This window comes from Arvicola amphibius, chromosome 6, assembly GCF_903992535.2.
Source record: "Arvicola amphibius chromosome 6, mArvAmp1.2, whole genome shotgun sequence".
NCBI lineage: Eukaryota > Metazoa > Chordata > Mammalia > Rodentia > Cricetidae > Arvicola > Arvicola amphibius.
The window spans coordinates 102,222,257-102,242,178 of NC_052052.2; the positions used below are offsets into that span (position 1 = coordinate 102,222,257).

A 19,922-nucleotide genomic window follows, 5' to 3' on the forward strand; every position below is an offset into this window, starting at 1 on the left:
AAGAAAGGGAACCCAGAGTTCAAGGTTATTCTTGGCTACCTAGAGACATCAAGGCCAGCCTGAGCTAAATGAGAACCTCCCCTCTGAGGTGTGTGTGTGTGTGTGTGTGTGTGTGTGTGTATGTCTATATGTGTGTGTCTGTACGTGTGTCTGTGTGGGGGTGATGCATGGACCTATCCTATGATCAGCACTGGCAGTTCTGTCTATGTGCCCAAAAGAATTGAAAACACAGTCTTGAAGAGAGATTTGCATATCCAGGTTGACAGAAGCGTTATTCACAGTTGCCAAGAAGCAGAAGCAGTACAGATCTAAATGATGAAGAAACATGCAAAAACGCAGTTATATTCATACAGTGGAATAAGAACACTTTACAAGTTTGAGAATCGCCGTGCCTGTTACACCATAGGCAAACCTGAACACATTCTAGATAAAATGGGCTTAAACAAACACGAGGCCATGAGACCACCTAAACGATGCATTTTAAAGAAGTAAAAACCAGAGAGATAGAAAGTGGAATGATGATTGGCAGGGGCCTGGGGAAGAGGAAGAGGAAGGTATTGGTTAATGAGTTCAGAGTTTCAGTTTGGGAGGAGTAAGAACTTGTATAGATGGATGGTGGTGGTGGTTGCCCAACGCGAATGTTCTAAATGTGGACTATACAGTTAGAAATGGCTACAACGGTTTAGTTCCAAGTTACATGTGTAACCACAATGGCTGAGATGAAAAGATCAGCAAACAAATGTGAAGTCTTGTTATTACGTCCTAGCTGTACAAGAGGCCAAAAGGGCCACTTAAAGCCAACACTTTTTTCATCTTTACTAAGCCCCAAGTCCCTTGTGTTCATCTGACGGTCTCTGGGGCTATCTCTAAGCCTGGCAGCACCCGAACTACCACATAAGCTTTCACTCCCTAGAGGAAATATGCCTCAGAAAATAACCATGAAAGTTTACAATGAAATCTTAAAGCAGATTCACAAGCAAAAATCATGGTCCTTGGTGTTTTGTGCCTGTCAATGTGGTCTATAACAAGGGACTCATTAAGTAACTTCCTCTTTCGGGGCTGCCCGAACTCTTATTTACTATGATGCTTTCAGGATTCCATCTATAACACTAGATCCAACTCACTGCAAAACTGGTCCCAGCGGTCTGAAGTGTGCTCATGAAAGACAGAGAGAACCTCTGGACAGGTAGTGCGTTAACAGTTGAGTTCCCAGCAGGTCATGACACAAACAGGGGCCACAATAATAGAGATAATGCATTGGAGCCTGCGACTTGAGAAATTTGCAATTTCTGGCATCTTCTCCCACATCCCATCTCCAAACCCAAACAAGGACAGCTCCTAACAAATTGTTTCCTGTGCTTACGTGGTGTGTGTAAGTGCACCATGCCATTGTAAAACACACTAAGACAAATGCAGTGTGTAGATATTTTAAAATATACAATGACCCGGGGACTAGCTCTGGCCTATACGTGCAAGGCCAGAGACTCTGTGCCTGTGTGTGATGTTAGCGTTAACTGCCAACTTGACAGAATCTAAAATCACCTTGCCTCTGGGGAACTATCTTGACTGCACTAATTGGGGTAGGAAGACTTGCCTACTGTGAGCGGCACCATTCCCTAGACTTCATAAATGGTTGTTCTCTGCTTCCTGCTCGTGGATGTGACTGACCAGCTGCTTCCCGGGTGCTTTTGACTCCCTTGCCATCACTGACTTCACCGTGGAACTGAAGGGTGTAGTGAACCCTTTCTCTGCTGAGTTGCTTTTAACGGGATATTTTTCCACATCAGCAGGAGAAGGAACTAAGATACTGGGCAAGCCTGCACATGAATGTTTGTCTGTGTGCAGGTGCACATGTGTATTGGGTATATGTAAACATGTATGAGCACGTGTTAAGGCCAAAAGACACCCTCAGGTGTTATTCCTTGAGTGTTACCTACCTTGTTTTTGGGACAGGGCCTCTCATTAGCCTGGAAATCATCAAGTAAGCTAGGATGGCACACCAGAATGCCCCAGGAATGCACCTGTCCCTGCCTCCCCAGTACAGGAATTAAGTACACATGCATTCACACCTAAACACTTGTGGTGTGTTCAGAGGACCAAGCTAAGGTATCCCAGCTGAGCAATCTCCCCAGCCCCAAAGATTGTAAACTACACAACCTTGTGGTGAAATGACATTCTAAGTAAATTATTTCAGTCATCAAATTAAAATACTATTCTCAGAGTTGGGGATACAGCTCAGTGGTAAAGGGGTTGACAAACATGCACAAGACCTTGGGTTCCACTTGCAGCCTGCAAAAATTAAAAAAGAATGTGTATGTCACTTGCAGTAAGAAACAAGGCGGAAGCCAACAACTGCTCTAAAGGAACAGCATACTGATGCTGAAGAAGAACCACAGCAACAACGAAGACACTTGGGCATCTTTGAGAAGAGGACTCTACCACCAGCTGATGTAGACTGGGTTTTCAAACTCAGCCCAGGAAACAGGAAGAGAGGCAGAGAGGCAAATCTGGTGAGCCAGCCAGAGGAAAGGATGTAGCAAACTAGGTCACTCCAGTTCACGAGCTGGCCGGGAGAATGCTTTCAGGCTGAGTCTTTTGGTTAATGCTAGCACTATCATCTGGTTTAATCACCTCCTGCTGGCAACAACTGTGAATGGCCCAGTGCAGGCTCTAAATCTGTGCAAATAGCATCTGTGGAGCAGGGACTAATGAGACAGCTAGCATTTACTGTACCTGAACTCACGATCTGTTCTTAGTGGGTCCCATGCGCTCTGTATTTCCTCTCCATGGCTACCTTCACATTAGGTCCTCTTAGTACCTGGTTTTAGGGAGGAAGCCATTGGGCTCAGAAGACCAAAAACTGCACAGCAAGAAAGCAGTGGAGCCTGCCAAAACTTGCACTCCCTCCCGGGTAACCTCTAAACCAGGTTCACAGCTGCTCAATGTACCTTGAAGAACAATGGGTGTTCTGGCCCAGCTGAATGAGAGCTTGTCTGTGGTTGATTAAATTAACTTTCTGAAAGGTTAAATACACATTCTATAATCTACATATCTGTAACAAGGGCATTCAAAAATTGATATCCAACAGACACTAGTGTGCTCTTCTCCGCTGGTCCTAGCCTGGGTGGACCTTAGGGAGCCAGTCCAGCTGTTGAAAGCAGCGCCAGTCTAGATGTCATTGAATCCCTATACAATCCAGGAGGTGGCAACTTCTATCTCTACCTTGACCCAGCAAAATTAAGGCAACACCTAGTGGCACAGAGCTACCAACAGCTGTGCTGAAGTGAACTCTTTATTCCATGTTTATTGCCTCTCCTATACAGGCTCAGCAAATAAATTAAATACTTGTTCCCAGGATTCAGTGTCAACCAAAGAACACAATCTGTCAGGCTGAAGAGATAGCCCAGCTAGTGAAGTGCTAGACCTGAGCTGGGTTCCCAGAACCCACATTAAAAAAAAAAAAAAAAAAAAAAAAAACAGATGTGGTAACATGCACTTGTAATTCCAGTGCTGGGGAAGCAGAACTCAGGCAGGTCCTTGGACTCACTGGCCAGCCAGCCTAGCCAACTTAGTGAGTTCTAACAGTGAGAAGCTCTGTCACTTAGACTAGGTGGACAGACACACACATTCCGGGGGACAGGGGGAAGTGCCTTTGTTTATTTCAGTCCCGGTGAAACACACAGCATCGTAGCATAGAACCGATAGCTGAGGTCATGGAATCAGCGTGGCCTGCCACAGAATGAGCTTGACCTACGGCATGCATTGGAGGTCATTCTTGGTGTGATTAGAGATAAATGATGAACTTTGTATACATTGTGTATACGTGGTATAATAAACCTTCTTTTAAAAGTCAAATAGAATCTAATCAAAAGCTGGCCAAAAGAAGTGCTCTCTCGCACCACAGAAAGTCAAAAGGGCATAACCAACATGGACTGAGGGAAAAAAAATAAAGCTGGCATCTCTCCCAGAGTCCACATGCCCTCCAGCTTTAACTACATAAGCACTGGATTGGCCATATTGAGTCAGAGAAGAAACCTGGCCAGCTATGACACCAGGCTTGTGTTAGCCGCCTATTAGAAATTCCTTCATTAATTAAAGGAATATGAATCCAATGGGCTTTGGGTTCCCTTCTGAGCCCTGTGAAATTGTAGATGTAAGAACTCAGGCATGTGGACCAGGAGCCTGACACCCTCAGGCAAGTTGACCAATAATATGGCAATTCCCTACTGATCTGCCACCTAAGCCTTTGGAGAGGGGAGAGGAAGGAAAGAGGGAGGAGAGAGACTGGAGAGGATTTGAGGGGATTTATCTGGGGAAAGGAAAGATTAGAGGGATTTATGGAGACCGGGCCAAAGGAAACCTCAACAAGTTAACCCCTACGGTCCTCCCCTGAGACTGCATGGACGTCCGTCTGACATCAGCCAATTGTAATTACTGTGCACTCAGTTGACAAGCTTAAGCCAGAGATTGAGACCTGAGACCCAGCCCTTATTAGTTCTTCTGGGGAAAAGCTCTAGCCCACAATTCCACGTCCCAGATCCCAGTACACTCATCCAGAAGGAAGCAGAGTGTGTAACCCATGGCTACTTCCCCATTCTGCAGCACTGTATCCCCTCGCATAGGGCACAGGAGAAGGTTCCTAGCTGGTCTCCCCGCGTTTGCCCTTGAGCCCGGCACTCAGTAAAGCCACATATCACTCCTCTGCTCAAGCCCCTCCAATTTGGAGCAAAGCTAAAGTGACTCCAGCCCCATACATCACTTCTTTACCCTTCCACTCCCTCTCACTCCCCTTCCAGCCTTAGCTGGACTGGAACCACCACAGCTTAGCTTCTCCGTCTCTTCTCAATTTGCCTAGAACATAGCAGGTATTCCAGGGATAATCTTAGATGGATAAACTGAATAATTTACCATGCCTCCAAACAGGAGGATGGAGAGATCCAAACTAAGAGCAAATACTGCAGCTGGGTTAGCCTTCCAGAAACATCCAGGCTTCACGTCCCTGCTCCTCTTCTTAATCTTTCAAACGCTCTTCACAGAGGCTAAAAATCTGACTGATCTCCGAATCCGCAGCATAACCAGAAGTGCAAAGATGCAAACTACCCCGGGTGGTTTTGCATTTCTTTATACACATGGACACCCCCCACCAAAAGAAAAGGCAAATCTATTGCCCATCTAAGGTTGCAGACAAATCAATCACTTTGGTCATCAACAGGTGTAATTATTGAGCAATTTCAGCAGTATAAGGGTGAGCCAGGTGGGAAAGACAGTTCCAGCCCCACAGAAATACCCATTTATTCCCCTCCTAAAGCAGCCACCAGCAGGCACGTAGGTAATTAAAAAAAAAAAAAAAAAAGACCCACTTACTTTAGAGTAAGCAGCTGGCCTGGATTGTTTCATCCTCTGCTTGAATGGTCATAAAAATGTCCCTCCATGAGGTTGGGGAGACTTCTTTGTTGGTTACAGCGCTGGCTATACAGGCAGGAGGACCTGAGTTTGATCCCCAGCATCCATGTATAAAGCAGGCCATTTCATTGTGGTGCTCATAACCCAACACTGGGGAAGTGGAGACAAGCAGCTATCTGGGCTCCCGGGCCAGCTAACCTAGTGAATAGGTGAACTCCAGGCCAATGAAAAGACCTGGTCTCAAAAACCAGGGTCCAAAGCTATATCTAACCTCTAGCCTCCACATGCATGCAAACACATGTGCTCACTCATCTGCATGAACACACACACACTGTCCCTCCAAAATGGTGCACCTAGTCGCACAAGGCAAATGCCTTCTAGACAGAAGTGAACCACAAAATATCAAGTAGTCAGGGCATTTGAAAACCTTCCACATCCTTCTCTGAATGGTGGACACCAAGTTTGTTTTTTCAGAAGGTGTTTAAGGATATCTCTGTGGCTGGGGAGATAGCTCAGACAATAAAGTGTTTGCTTTGCAAACATGAGTCCCTGAGTTCAATCCCCAGGATCCACATTTTTAAAATTTTAAAAATAATTAAAATTAAATACTAGGCATGGTAGCATGCACCTGAAAGCCAGCTGGAAAAGCAGAGGCAGGCCACAGGCTGGTTCCTAGGGCTTGCTGCCCAACCAACCTAGCCTACTTAGTGAGTCCCTAGCCAGTGAGAGACCCTGTCTCAAAAAAAAAAAAAAGTGGTTGTGGCCTGAGGAAAAAACAGTCAAGATTGTTCTCTGGCCTACATACATACCTACATGTGATGGACACATATTCATGCATCTGCACATAGATACACACACACACACACACACACACACACACACACTCCTCCAGCAGAGATGGCTCTAACAGCCTAGCGAATGCGCCAACAGAAATGTTTACCATTCCTAATTTGCTGTTACACAACATTTATTTGCTCTCACTCTGTGCCAAGGATCTGAAAACATGTTGTTGATTAATAAACAGTAATTAAGTCTCCCCACCTCATTCAGAGATACAGTTAGGTTCTGGAGCCCCCTTTGCATGAGACTAATGTGAAGCATAGGGGTTGAATGTTTCCTGGGGCCTGACTTGAAGGTGCATTAGACATATCCACACCAGGAGGCTGCCCTCTCCTCTCCCTCAGCCTCCTCTTCAATCCAGTCATCATTCACTGGCCCCCTAGTCAGCATGGTCCCTCTAAGCACACTGACATAGCGCCTTGACCCTCTGCTTCCTACATTAGACCTTCTAGACTCCGAGAAGAGACACCAGATTAGGCTGCCAAATACAAGATTACAAAGCTGGCTACTGAACTCTCCTCCGGGTTTGTTTTGCTTGCTTGCTTGCTTGTTTGTTTGTTTACAATGTTTTATTTCAAAAGCATTGTGACCAGTCTCTAGCAGAGCTTTCCTTGTCTTAGGATCTTAAAGATGCTTGGTGAAGGCATAGGGAACAGTGTGACTGGAGCTACGCAGATCTTTGAGTGTAGACTCCAATTATTAAATTATTGTTGTCTGCGCCTCTAACTCCTACTAGACTTTATTATAAACAAGAGAAAAGTCCAGATTTAAAACCCACACTGAAGGGACAGAAAGTAAAGTTTACGGTAAGATTCGGGCTAAGTTCACTAGACTTGGCCCAGGGTGAGCCAGATATCTTCAACTTGAGACAGCTTCTAGCAAATTCAGGGAGATGGCACAATGGTAATAATCCAAGAGCTTTGAAATCCTTGCATATTTAGATAGGAGGTTATTCATAATAGTCTCTTATGTGCATCCTTATTAAAATTGGCTTTCCATATACTAATACCCTTTTCATAATTATTGGTAGTCCTGGGATGTAACCTGGCCTCACACACGGTAGGTAAACACACTACCACTCAACTACATTCCCTGCTCTCTGGTTAAATTGGCATTTTTAGGCTATAAAGTAGCTGAATGGCATTGAGGACCATGGAGAGTTGTTCTGGAAATAGAAAGGTGTCCCAGTAAGGAAAGAGCCTGCCACACAGCATGAGGACCTGAACGTGCATTCCCATCACCCACATAAAAGCTGGACATGGCCCTCCCTCAACTGTAATCCCAGTACAGTTGGATCTCTGAAGCTCATTGGCAGCCACTCTAACCAAACGGATAAGCCCCAGGTTCAGTGTAAGACCCTGCTTCAAACAGTAAGGCAGAGAGCAAAGGAAGGACATCCAATGTTGACCTCTGGCCTACGAATGCACTTGAACACACATGCACACACATGCACCTCTTCCGCCTCGCTCTGAATATTATCTCCATTACTTAGCAGCTAGCTTGTTAGTTCACAGTGTCTCTCATGCCTCAGTTCCCTCGTCTGAAAACTATGGGGAGCACTAAATAATTACGTCATGAATTTAGTGTGTGAGTTGAGATGGATTAATTCACACAAGAAACTTAGAATAAAAGCCTAGTGCTTAATATACTTTTAAGAATGCCACCATAATGGCGCACGCCTTTAATCCCAGCACTCAGGAGGCAGAGGCAGGCGGATCTCTGTGAGTTCGAGACCAGCCTGGTCTACAAGAGCTAGTTCCAGGACAGGCTCCAAAGCCACAGAGAAACCCTGTCTCGAAAAACCAAAAAAAAAAAAAAAAAAGAATGCCACCATAATTGTCAATACTATTATGTCGTTCAATTTTTTTAAAAAATGATCATTGTAGTTCTAGTACCATCCTGGGTACCCTGTCAACATCACACCAGAGAGTTTCTCTGCAAAGAATTATTTTCAAATAGAAGGGACCTTAGGAAAGAGCCAGCTTAGTGGAGCATAGCTCAAGTCCATGAAGCTGTTCTGCCTGAGCTCAGGTCACCATGAAATCAAAACTCTGTCCTTCCCAGAAATGGAAGCCACTCTGGTGAACCCAAAGGGCATGCCACACGGTACAGTCTGCTCAAAGCCAGCTCCCTCTCAGCAGCCTGGCCACTGCAGAGGTGCAGGTATGGGGCTCCGGCTTTGCCAGTGAGAACAGTCAGTGAAGGGAGATTGGATCCACCTGCCTGAAGGCTGCAGGAAACCGGCTCCTGTGGGCGGGCAAAAGACATGTAAGGGGATATGCTCACACAGGAGGGTATTCCTCAATCTCCGATCCCCCATCCGCAACCATACGTCGGGTCCCTGATGGACAAGCAAAAGGTACATTTCTGTTTTCCTGTTAACTTGAGCATCTCCGAGCCACAGTCTCAAACCTCAATGACAAATTTGAAAAGTTTGGACCAGAAGTAACGTCTTAGCTGGAAGAGTTGAGAGGCTAACCCTCTTTACTGAATGAAAAGCTAACAGCCCCTCATTCTGTCTCCACAAAGACACAGAGAAAGTGCACAGAGATGCCTGCCCTGGTGCAGCATCTCAGCAGCAGCAGGGTGACCCTGTTCTAGAGCTAAGCACACTGCACAGGCCAGTCCCAGGCATCTGGGAGCACAGCTGAGAATGCCACCCTACAACTTCTCTCTGGGGGATCCACTGCATGTGGGGATGCAGGCGGGGTGGCCGAAGAGAAATCATTAGCAGTATGTAGCTGTGGAATTCTGGGCTGAGAGCAGATTTGAAAATGGGGTCCTGGAAAAGCAAAGCCAGTGCAGAAATAAGAAGGTTGAAACGACAGAAGGGAAGGAAAGAAAAGCACCCAGTCACACAGATACGCCAGGGAAACACGCACCCCCCTCTTTTTCTCCTTATCATCAACACCTCCTATAAACCCCAGCAAAATGCTCATTTCGTGCAGCACGTGTGTGACTGTATCTGTACGGATAGATACTGATCAAAAACAGAAACTGATCAAGTTGTGGAGGGGGGGGGGATAACTTGAACTTCACACTCATCCGTCAGCGCTGAATTCTTTCTTTCAGGGCCCTTTTGCCTATCCGAGGCGCTTCAAAACAAAACAAAACCAACCCATGCGCAGGAAGGGAACTGCAGCTGTGCCGAGAGGCACATGTTCAGAGCACTGATGACACACACTTTTGATTATTTCTGCTTTCTTGAGATGTAACCATCAAGCATGAGACTACGTAAAGCCGCGGAGAGAACCGCCTCTAAAAGACTCACTAACCCTCCTCTTACCGGGACACGTATACCAGCGCAGCCGCTGACCCTATGTGAAATACACACTCTGATAAGACTCTGCCCACATGTCACTCTGAATACTGCGAAATTCTTCTCTCCCATCATCCTGAGGCCATCCAAAGTCTAGCCTAAGCCTACTACGTGCATATGTCAATTCCATAGGATTATATGATGTAAGGGCAGGACCAAAAGCTTCATTTCCTCGTGATCACTTTCGTCCACCCAGTGCGCCCATACATACGGTGAGTAAGCGCACACAGCCAGCGATCAACGAGATTTACCATACTCAGCCCACAGTCACGCGTGGGGAGAAAATCGGTGGAGGGCGGTGGTGGCAAGGGAAATGGAAAGTCGCTTGCCCGCGTGGGCTGTTCTCTGCGCGCCCAGAGCTCCCCTCCCCCGCCCAGAAGAGGTGTCACCCGTGGGCGCAGTCCCACGCGGTGGACTCACGGAGGGTCCCCGCAAGAACGGACCATGGAACAATGAGGATACAGCGACCAGTCAATTTCTGCCGCGGTGGTGGTGGTGGTGGCGGCGGCGGCAGCAGCAGCAGCCACCGATGTAAAGCTGTCGCCACCGATGCCACTTCCACCCTCTGGTCCCCAGCACCCACTTACGTTCCGAGGGTCTCCTTGAACTCGAAGATCTTCTTTATGTCTTCCGCTTGCTTTTTCCAGGAGGAGCTGCTCTCGCCGTTCTCCCGGGCCATGGCAGACTAGCGCTGTGGGGCAGCCGGGGGTACGCTGGGGAGGGGGCGCCGGGGATCCGGCGCGGGCGCAGGGGGATGCCGGGCGCGGGGATGCAGAGCCGGAGGATGCGGAGCGCACGGAGGCTCGGGCTGCCGCAGAGCTTCCTCTTCGGCAGTTTCCTCTTTCGCCTTGGCTGCTGCCGCCGCGGTCCCTCCCTGGCTCTAATTTCTGCTGCTCTTCGGCACAGACTTCCTGCCTCTGCCGCCGCCTGCCAGCCTCACTTTCTGCTACTTTCTTGCCTGGCTCCTGCTCCCTCCCCGCCGCCCGCCCCACTCCCCCAGCCCGCCTCCTCCCGCGGGCTCCCCGCCCTCCCAGTGCACCCGGCAGCCTCCCCCCCCCCCCACGCCTCCCGCGAGGCGGCCTTCGGGGATGTCCCGCTCCCCTCCCCAGGAGCGCGGTGCCCTGGGCGCCAAGGTGCTGCACTTGACCACGGGGCCACGCACGCTCCTGGGCCGTCCGCGCACTCCGAGTCCCCCAGCGAGAACGGGTAGGGGAACCCGGCAGGTGCAAGGCGCTGGAACGCGCGGGGGAGCCCTAGCCTTCAGGGAGCTTTATTATGAAGTCAAGGCTGGGGGCGCCCGGGTTTTCCCTCTTCAGGCAGGAGGGGGCGCCTCCGCGTGGCGCTCGGAAGCTCCCGGCTAGGTGGGGATGCGTGGTTTACAGATTCGGGGCGCCCAGGGCGGGGCGCCTTCACACGCCCAGGAGCTGGTGGCCCAAGCCGGCTGTGGAGGAGGGCGGGTGGGGGCTGGTTGTCAAGGCAATGGGCGGCGGCGTGGATGGAGCCAGCCGTGGGCGGGCGTTGACTTCGGGTCCCAGCTTTGCCCAAGCCGGAGCTCCCAGAGCTAGGCAGTCTCCTCCCGACTCCGCTGCTGGAGCTAATTCGCATTGCACCAAAATCGGTCTCACGTCAATTTCGGAACCGTTAAAAGGAGCCTCGGAGTGTACCGGATAGGCCCTCCCAGGGTAGGCCAATCACAGCCTAGTGGTCCCTTTAGAAGCAAAACTCTTGTAGATATTTGGCGGCCAAGTGGATGCGGGAGACAGTGGCTGTCCTGGCCCGGGACTGGAGTGACTGGACTGGCTAGTGTTTGAACCCTTCTGATTCGCTCTTTCTTGCTCGGCGTCTGTGGCCAAAACCTAGTGATCCTGTGGAAAGGGAGCGTCTGGCGCCTTTCCTTACCGTCTTCCCCCACCCGCATACCCCGCAGACGGCTTACTTAGTAGGTAGTAGAGGCAGAGAAACAAAGAATTTCCCCAGGCCTCTGATCTCCAGAACGAACTTTGACTTGCCCACCAGCTCCAGGTATCCACCTGTTAGAGAGAGAGCCGGCAGGGGTTCCTTGGTCCTGTGGTCTGCAGCTGGCAGGGACTACCAGATCGGAAAATTTAAGTTTTCTTTGTAGCCAGACTTCCTCTCCCTTAGGCCCGCAAGGCTGGGTTGAGTAAACAGCCACGTCTCTTGATTAGGGACACCTGTCCCATTTTCCCAGGACTGTTCCAATTTGAGAGGGGGGAGATGTGAATCTGCTTTCAGGAAAAAAAAAAAAAAAGAATCTTCCCCCATGGCCTCCCTTTTGGTTCTGACTGGCCAGAGGCTCTGCCTTCAAACTCTCTGGTGACCCAAGGAGGTCAGAAGACAGCCCGTCTATCCCTGGCCTCTCGATGCTGTTGCCCAGCTCTCGGTGGCAGGAGGCTCAAGGCTCTTGAAGCAGAAAGAGGGGCACTGGAGTGGTTGTATGATCATCATGCTAAGTGTCCTTACACAGGCCGAGCTGGTGTAGCTTACTACACACCCAGCCTGCGGGACCACACACACACACACACACACACACACACACACACACACGTGGGGGGACAGCCTATTGCTCCTAGGGCCGAAATTAAATCTAGCACAAGACAAAATGATGCAATCAAGAGGAACAGTAAACACATGATACAGAGGGTGCTGCCAACATAATATAGCAAACTGACTTACAGTCAACTTTTTTTTCCTAAGTAGAAGGAGCATATTGTAGAACAAAAAATTCAACACAGTAAATAGATAAGCCAGTAAGAATCGCTTATCTTCAAGAATTATTTACTTAAGTAATGGTATCTGTAGTACTTCTAGGCAAGGGACAGCACTGTGGGTCTGTTTACACCACCATTACCACAACGCATGAGTAATGGGTCACACTGTGATGCTATGACTGGCTGCGAGGTCACTAGGCCATAGGAATTTTGCAGCTTCATTATAATCTTATGGGACTAACCTCAAAATGTCATTATGCCTACATGACCACGCTTGCTGTTACAAACCCAGAAAAGAACCTACGTACTCAATGTCTAAGAAAGAGAATTAAGGAACCTCTCTCAAAGATGGAGACATCCCCACCGTCCTTGTCCTTTGCTCTCTACATGCACATGCATGCTCATGATCACACACACGCATGTACACACACACACACACACACACACACACACACCTTTGAGTGACACCTGAGGTTGTCCTTTGCCCTCTACATGCACATGCATGCTCATGGTCACATGATCACACACACGCATGTACACACACACACCGAGGCATGCCTTTGAGTGACACCTGAGGTTGTCCTTTGCCCTCTACATGCACATGCATGCACATGATCACACACACGCATACACACACACACACACACACCGAGGCATGCCTTTTCCTACCAGGCTGCACAAGCTCCTTGAGAACAAAGCTCTTGGCATTCCCACCATCGCATGTGCTCCCAACATTAACTCACAGTAACTTATACATGCTTACAGTTCCATAAAGGAGTGCTAAGTGGATAAAGAAGTAGACCGAAGCCCACTATTTAATACTTGTTTTGCTGGCAGCAATGCTGTGAAGGAGCTTGCTTACTTGTCCAAACTCTATAATGATGCTGGTTCATTGGTAAAAAGCTATTTCCATCTGGACTAGATTCCCGAGGGGCGGGGGGGGGGGGATAGCTTTTTAATAGAGAGCTGGCAAAATCACACCCACAAGATCCAGTGGCTTGTAGACAGTGGGATTGCCAAAGGCACATTTGTTTGAGCTGTATTATTTTCATTTCTCCCTTACCAGATGCCGTGTAAAATAAACAAAAGCTCTTGATCCTGGAAAGAGCAATTAAAAATCAAACCTTCCATCCCTCAAGAATGCTTCAGGGACTGGAGAGATGAGATGGCTTGTTGGTTAAAAGCGCAGACTGCTCTTCCTGAGAACTAGGGTTCAATTCCCAGGCTTGATGGCTTGCAACCGTCTGTAACTCCAGCCCTGGGGAGTCTGGCTCCCTCATCTGGCCTCTGTAGGTACTGAATGCATGTACTACACAGACATACACAGAAGCAAAGCACCCATATATATATATATATATATATATATATATATATATATATATATATATATATATAACTTTTTCAAAAATAAAAAAAAAGAATATTTCAACCTTATCCCTGTAAACATCGCAGTTCTATTTACTGCAGGATCAGACTCTCCTCCAACATAGCTGGCTGTTCCTTCCTGCTTATCACATTTTTCCAGCTGAAGAACTGACAGATGCCAGTCTCTTCCTGCATTTTGTCCCTAAGTGTATTTTCAATAAACTAGTCTATTGCCTGCAGGTGTTAGTCACTCAACAACTCTATTTCAGAAAGTTTTGTCGGGGGGGGGGGGGGGTGGCTAGAGAGATGGCTTAGTGGTTAAGAGCACTGGCTATTCTTCCAGAGGTCCTGGGTTCAATTTCCAGCACCTGAATGGCAGGCCATGGTTGTAATTCCAATTCCAAGGAATCTGGCACCCTCACACAGACATGCATGCAGACAAAAACACCAAAGCACAAAAAAATAAAATAAAGAATAAATCTTAAAGAAAAAAAGTTTTGATAGATATTTGGATTACTAAGGCCTGGGTTCTGCTATAGTCTGAATGGTGAAGGTACTGTTTTAAATCCCTAGTGTGATATTACAGGGAGGAGTGGAACCTTAGAGAGGTGGGACCTAACAAACGTGCTTTAGGTCTTGGAGGCAAAATCTTGAAGGAAAATACAGAATCCAGGCCTCTTCTTCCTATCAAAGGCTAGTGGTTTTGACTTAACACAATGCTTCTTCTTAACTCAAGGCCAGAGCAGGCAGTGAGATAAACAACTGTGAGCCTTTTGTTTTCATAGATTCTGTAGTATAACTGTTTATCATTTCACGTGTTTGGGGCTTTGCTTTCCCTTGGTCTGTTTGTTATTTGCATGGTGTTTTGGGTTTTTTGTTTTGTTTTGTTTTGGGGTCTTTTGTTTGTTTGTTTGTTTTGGTCGGTTGGTTGGTTGGTTGGTTGGTTTTGTTTTGGCTTGGTTTTTGGTGCTGGAGATGGAAGCCAATGCCCCTCAAGTGCCAAACACCTACCACTGAGCTACATCCTTGACCCATCTGGTGTTTGTTATAGTGATGGGATGATGAGGCTCAAAGTCTTTATGTTTTCTTAAAGCCCTTAACGTTTGTTTAGTTAAAGATCTCAAGGAAAAGGCATTTTAATGACCCATCATTAAAGGGTTACTAATTTTACACTCATAAACTCTTTCCAGCTAACCCTTTGTTTATATGACCAGGCTGTGTACTGAGAAATAAGGACTGTGCTAGCGAAAACAATTGAACAGACTAAGTTTAAAAGTCGCCAAGTCACCTCTCTTCAGACTATTGCACTTAACATGTTAAGCCAGCTAGGCAAGCAGGATAATGGAAAGAACTAGAACCCAGGTGATGATGGCAGATGCCTGTAATCCCAGCACTTGGGAGACAGAAGCAGGCGAATCTCTGTGAGTTCAAGGCCAGCCTGGTCTCCAAAGAAAGTTTCAAGACAGCCAGGGTGATACACAGAGAAAATCTGTCTCAAAAAAAAAAAAAAGAAAGAAGGAAGGAAGGAAGGAAGGAAAGAAAGAAAGAAAGAAAAGAGAAGAAAAAGAAAAGAAAAGAAAAAAGAAACCAGAAATGAAGTCCAAGTCCCAGGTCTTCCATATACTTAAGTGTAACTCAAAACAGTATATAAACAGGTCAATGGCACATTAACTAGATGTGGACGATTTTTAGGCCACCTAAATCAGTGCAGTTTTTCATATGCTGAGTACCACAGTACTATTATTTTATCTTCGAAAATATAAGTTTTGCTTTGGGTTTTTGTTGTTGCTGTTGTTTGTTTTGTTTTGCCTAAAAATGCCTTAATCAGAGGCTGAAAAGTGGCTCAGAAGTTAAGAGCACCCACTGTTCTTGCAAAGGACCCAGCATCACTCACAACACCCACCTGAAGGCTCACAGGCACCCATAACTCCAGTTCCAGGGGATGGGATGCCTCTTCTGACCACTGCAGGTACCAGGCACACATATGGTCACAGATATACATGCAGGCAACACACCCATACATAAAAATAAATACAATTTTTAAAATCGGGAGCATAGGAATCATGGGAAAGGGTAGAAGGAGAGGGGAAAGAAAGGGAGGTGAGCGGAGACAAAAATATATGGCTCTATAAAAAACAATTTAAAAAAGAAAAAAATACAAATTTTTGAAGGATGAAGGGTAGAACACTTGACTGGCATATGTAAGGCTGGAGAGGGAAAAAAGAAAGATGGGAGGAAGAGACCAAATAAAACAAAAATATATGGATGACCAATACCAAGATGTCCTAATAAGAATTAACTTATCTCCAAAGAGATACTTGAGTTTTCTTTTAAAAAGTCAATTCACATGTATTAGGAAGATAAACATTTGCATTTCTATATCCATATCTATATACATGCTATTGCAGACTTTTCTTTTTATTGGATATTATTACTGAGCTGTAACCTGCTGTGGGACAATGGTCTGTACCCTGTCACTTGTATTTTAAATAAATGCTGATTGGCCAGTAGCTTGGCAGGAAGTATAGGTGGGGCAACCAGGCAGGAAGTAGAGGTGGAGCAACAAGAATTCTGGGAAGAGGGAAGTTTCAATCTGCAGTCGTCACCCAGACACAGAGGAATCCAGATACAGAGCAAGCAAGATGTGACTGCCTCGCCAATAAAGGTACCAAGCCAAGAGGCTCACACAGACAAGTACTATGGGCTAATATAAGTTATAAGAGTTAATAAGAAGCCTGAGATAACAGGCCAATCAGTTTATAATTAATGTAGGCCTCTGTGTGTTTATTTGGGACTAAATGACTGTGGGACCTGGTGGGACAGAAACCTCAGTCAACAATAACTCCAGGTTTCTTTTTAGCTAAATAAAACAATGGGTTCTTTTTTTTTTTAGATTTAGTTTATTTGTGTGAGTATTTGCCTGCATGTGTGTATGGGTTCCACATTTGTGCCTGGTGCCTTCCAAGGTCAGAAGAGGGTGTCAGAGTCCCTGGAACTGGAGTTATAGATGGGCATGAGCACTGTTTCTATGCTGGGAATCGAAGATGTGTTCTCTGGAAGAGCAGCCAGTGCTCTCAGCCACTAAGGCTCCTTACTTAATATTTTTTTAAGATAGGCTTTCACTAAGTTTCTCAGGCTGGCCTTGAACTTCCAGACTGCCTGCCTCAGCTTCCTCAATGGTTGGATTACAGGACTGCACCCTAGGCACAGCCCTTTCGCAGATTCTCTAAAGCCCATGCCTAATGGCAGATGGTGACTGGGGCTAGAGATGGGAGCTTAGTTGTGCCTTACTTGCTTCACATGCATAGAGCCCTGGGTTTGATCCCTAGCACCACAAACATAAAGTAAATAATAGAATTTCAAAAATGTACCCGTAACTATAAAATAAAATTGGGCTGAGTAGCTCCTTAGCTGGTAAAGTGCTGACCATGTAAGCATTAGGATCTGAGTTTAATTCCCCCAGAATGCACATGAAAAAGCTGGGCACAGTAATGCATACCTGCAATCCCAGTGCTGGGGATTCCAAGGCTTACCAGCTGGCCAACCTAGACAAATTTGTGAACTCCAAGATCAGAGTTCACCAAACTCAAATAAACAAAGTGAAGAGTGATTGAGCAAGACACCAGACATCAACCTCTGGATCTCCCTATACACACAGGCATCTACATGCATGCCTGCATGTGCGCACACACACAGAAACGTGCACACCTGCATGTGCACATGCATGCTTGTGTGTGCACACACACAGAAACATGCACACCTGCATGTGCACTTGCACAGAGACATGCACATGCACACCTGTGTGTACACGCACAGAAACATGCACATGCACACAAGCATGTGCACACACACAGAGACATGCACACCTGCATGTGCACACACACAGATATCCACATGCACACCTGCATGTGTGCACACACACAGATATCCACATGCACACCTGCATGTGTGCACACACACAGATATCCACATGCACAGCTGCATGTGCACACACACAGAGACATACACACCTGATATGCACACACAGAGAGACATGTACATGCACACCTGCATGTACACACACACCACAGCAATAATATGTGAATAAAATTAAGACCACAAGGAAGGGACTTATAATATAGGCATTTCACAGTAACAGCTAGCAATTGTCGAGTTCACATTACACAACAGGCACTGGTCAAGACGTTTTGCCAGTCTTCAGTTCTTAATCCCCACGTCACGTTTTGAAGTCATTTCATTCCCCTTCTATGGAGGAAGAGGTAAAGGCAAGCTGCGTGTCTCAGGTCACATAGCATAAATGAAAGAAACCCTAGCAGTCAGCTCCAGCGCCATGCTCTCAGCCAGTACACCGTAGAGCCTGTCAGCAGGCACAATATAAAAATCCTTTTAAAAGCTCCACAACCAAGACCTGGACTGGGCTCCTGAAGTTCAGTTGAAGAGAGGGCAGAGGGATCGTATGAGCAAGGGGGGGGGTCAAGATCATGATGGGGGAAACCAGCTAATGGGAACTCAGGGACTCTGGACTGACAGCTGGGGAACCTGAATGTGACCAAACTAAGTCCTCTGAATGTGGGTGACAGTTCTATGGCTTGGTCTGTTTGTGGGGCCCCTGGCAGGGGATCAGGCCTTATCTCTGGTGTATGTACTGGCTTTTTGGAGCCCATTCCCTATGGTGGGATACCTTGCTTAACTTTGATACAGGGGGAAAGGGCTTAGTCCTGCCTCAAATTGGTATGCCAGATTTGGTGACTCCCCAAGGGAGGCCTTACATGGATGGGGGTTGAGATGGGGGGATGGAGGGTGGGAGAAGGGGAAGGAGATGTAACTGGGATTGGTATGTTGTTGGGGACTGCAGATCCTCAGACCATGAATTTTCTGTGACCCCTTGCCTGCCAGAGTAAACAACTTGTTTTCCTGTGCTTGTAGCTGCTCTGAGAACAAGACCCTCATGAGCTCCTGATGGCAGGAGAGTGGTTTCTCGTGGCTTTGCAGCCGAAAAATTCTGAGATTTTTCATTAGTCAAGGAGAGCCCTATATAAGCTGCCCTGGAACAAAATAAAAAATGGCATTCTTGTTTCAAGGATGACCCATGTCTCTTTTTGTGTATGTGTGCATCAATCTCCAGCCCCTTGCCCAACTGGCAAACCATCCTGTGGTGTACAGGCAGTGCAGTACAGGTGAAGGCTGCAGCAAGATCAGGAACTAGGGATCCCTGAGAGATGGCCCTCGGGAGTGGTGAGGGTGAATTGAAGATGGGTATTTGTCTATATGTTTTTTACTCCCCAGACCCTTGCTTGATAGCAGTGCTGGGTGGTGCAAATGCCACAGAAGGCACCACTGAGATTGGGAACTAGGGACACTCTGAGGGACGCTTACATGGATGGGGGTTGAGATGGGGGGATAGAGGGTGGGAGAAGGGGAAGGAGATGTAACTGGGATTGGTATGTTGTTGGGGAGCAGCTTGGGGAGGCTGTTGGGCTTGTACCATCAGCCACGGCCAACAGGTATAATGGGCCCTTGTCAGGGATCCACCCGTGCTGACGCTGGTGGGCTTGAATAGTCCCGTATGGCCATACTTTCTATGGGACATCCAGCCATTTTCATTAATTGGGGACACAATAATGTTACTGGTATGTGGAACTTATCTGGCAGTTTGTGTTTTCAGACCCTTGGCTGTGCAGAATTCTACCTTGTTCAATGGCACAGCAAAATGGAGTGAGTACCATGCAGTTAAACTGGAGCCAAAATAAGACTTCTCACACAGCTGTCCGTAACTAATCATACCTTGAATGATTCTGCCCTTAACTGCTCTCAAGTTTCATGTCATTTAAGCAGCTGTTGGAAGAACAAGACGACTGCCACTCTTGGTCCGGGTTCCAGACTGGTGCTGAGCCATCCCTGCTGAGAACTCAGGATCATTGCGGCTGTAGTGGCTGCTACTGTCACCACTGCGGTCTCTGTGGCAGCCGGAATTGCCATCAGCCAGACGGCTGCTATGGCTGTCTTGTACAGTGACTATATCATTCATGGGGAAATGAGCATGTTTGTTAGGGCATTTTCCAACTTATTTCTATCATATTTGTGCTATGCCCATGCCAGTCCAGAACCTTGGTCTAATTATATAGAAAAGGTGGAGCTGTTGGGAACTGCAGACCCCCAGACCATGAATTTTCTGTGACCCCCCTTGCCTGCCAGAATAAACAACTTGTTTTCCTATGCTTGCAGCTGCTCTGAGCATGAGACTCTCATTCAGGGGAGTGGTTTCT

The 19,922-nt window shown here is 47.1% G+C and overlaps 1 protein-coding gene across 3 annotated transcripts in view; it reads right to left on the minus strand.

The window, feature by feature from the left end:
• Camk1d (calcium/calmodulin dependent protein kinase ID) overlaps positions 1-10,433 on the minus strand; it is a 411,853-nt gene extending 401,420 nt beyond the window's left edge. For all 3 annotated transcript variants that reach the window (XM_038335313.1, XM_038335314.1, XM_038335316.1), the window contains exon 1: positions 10,150-10,433. In XM_038335313.1, coding sequence (XP_038191241.1) covers positions 10,150-10,241 — 92 coding nt within the window. In that variant the 5' untranslated portion in view covers positions 10,242-10,433. The remainder of the gene's footprint in view (positions 1-10,149) is intronic.
• Between the last annotated feature and the right edge of the window lie 9,489 nt (positions 10,434-19,922).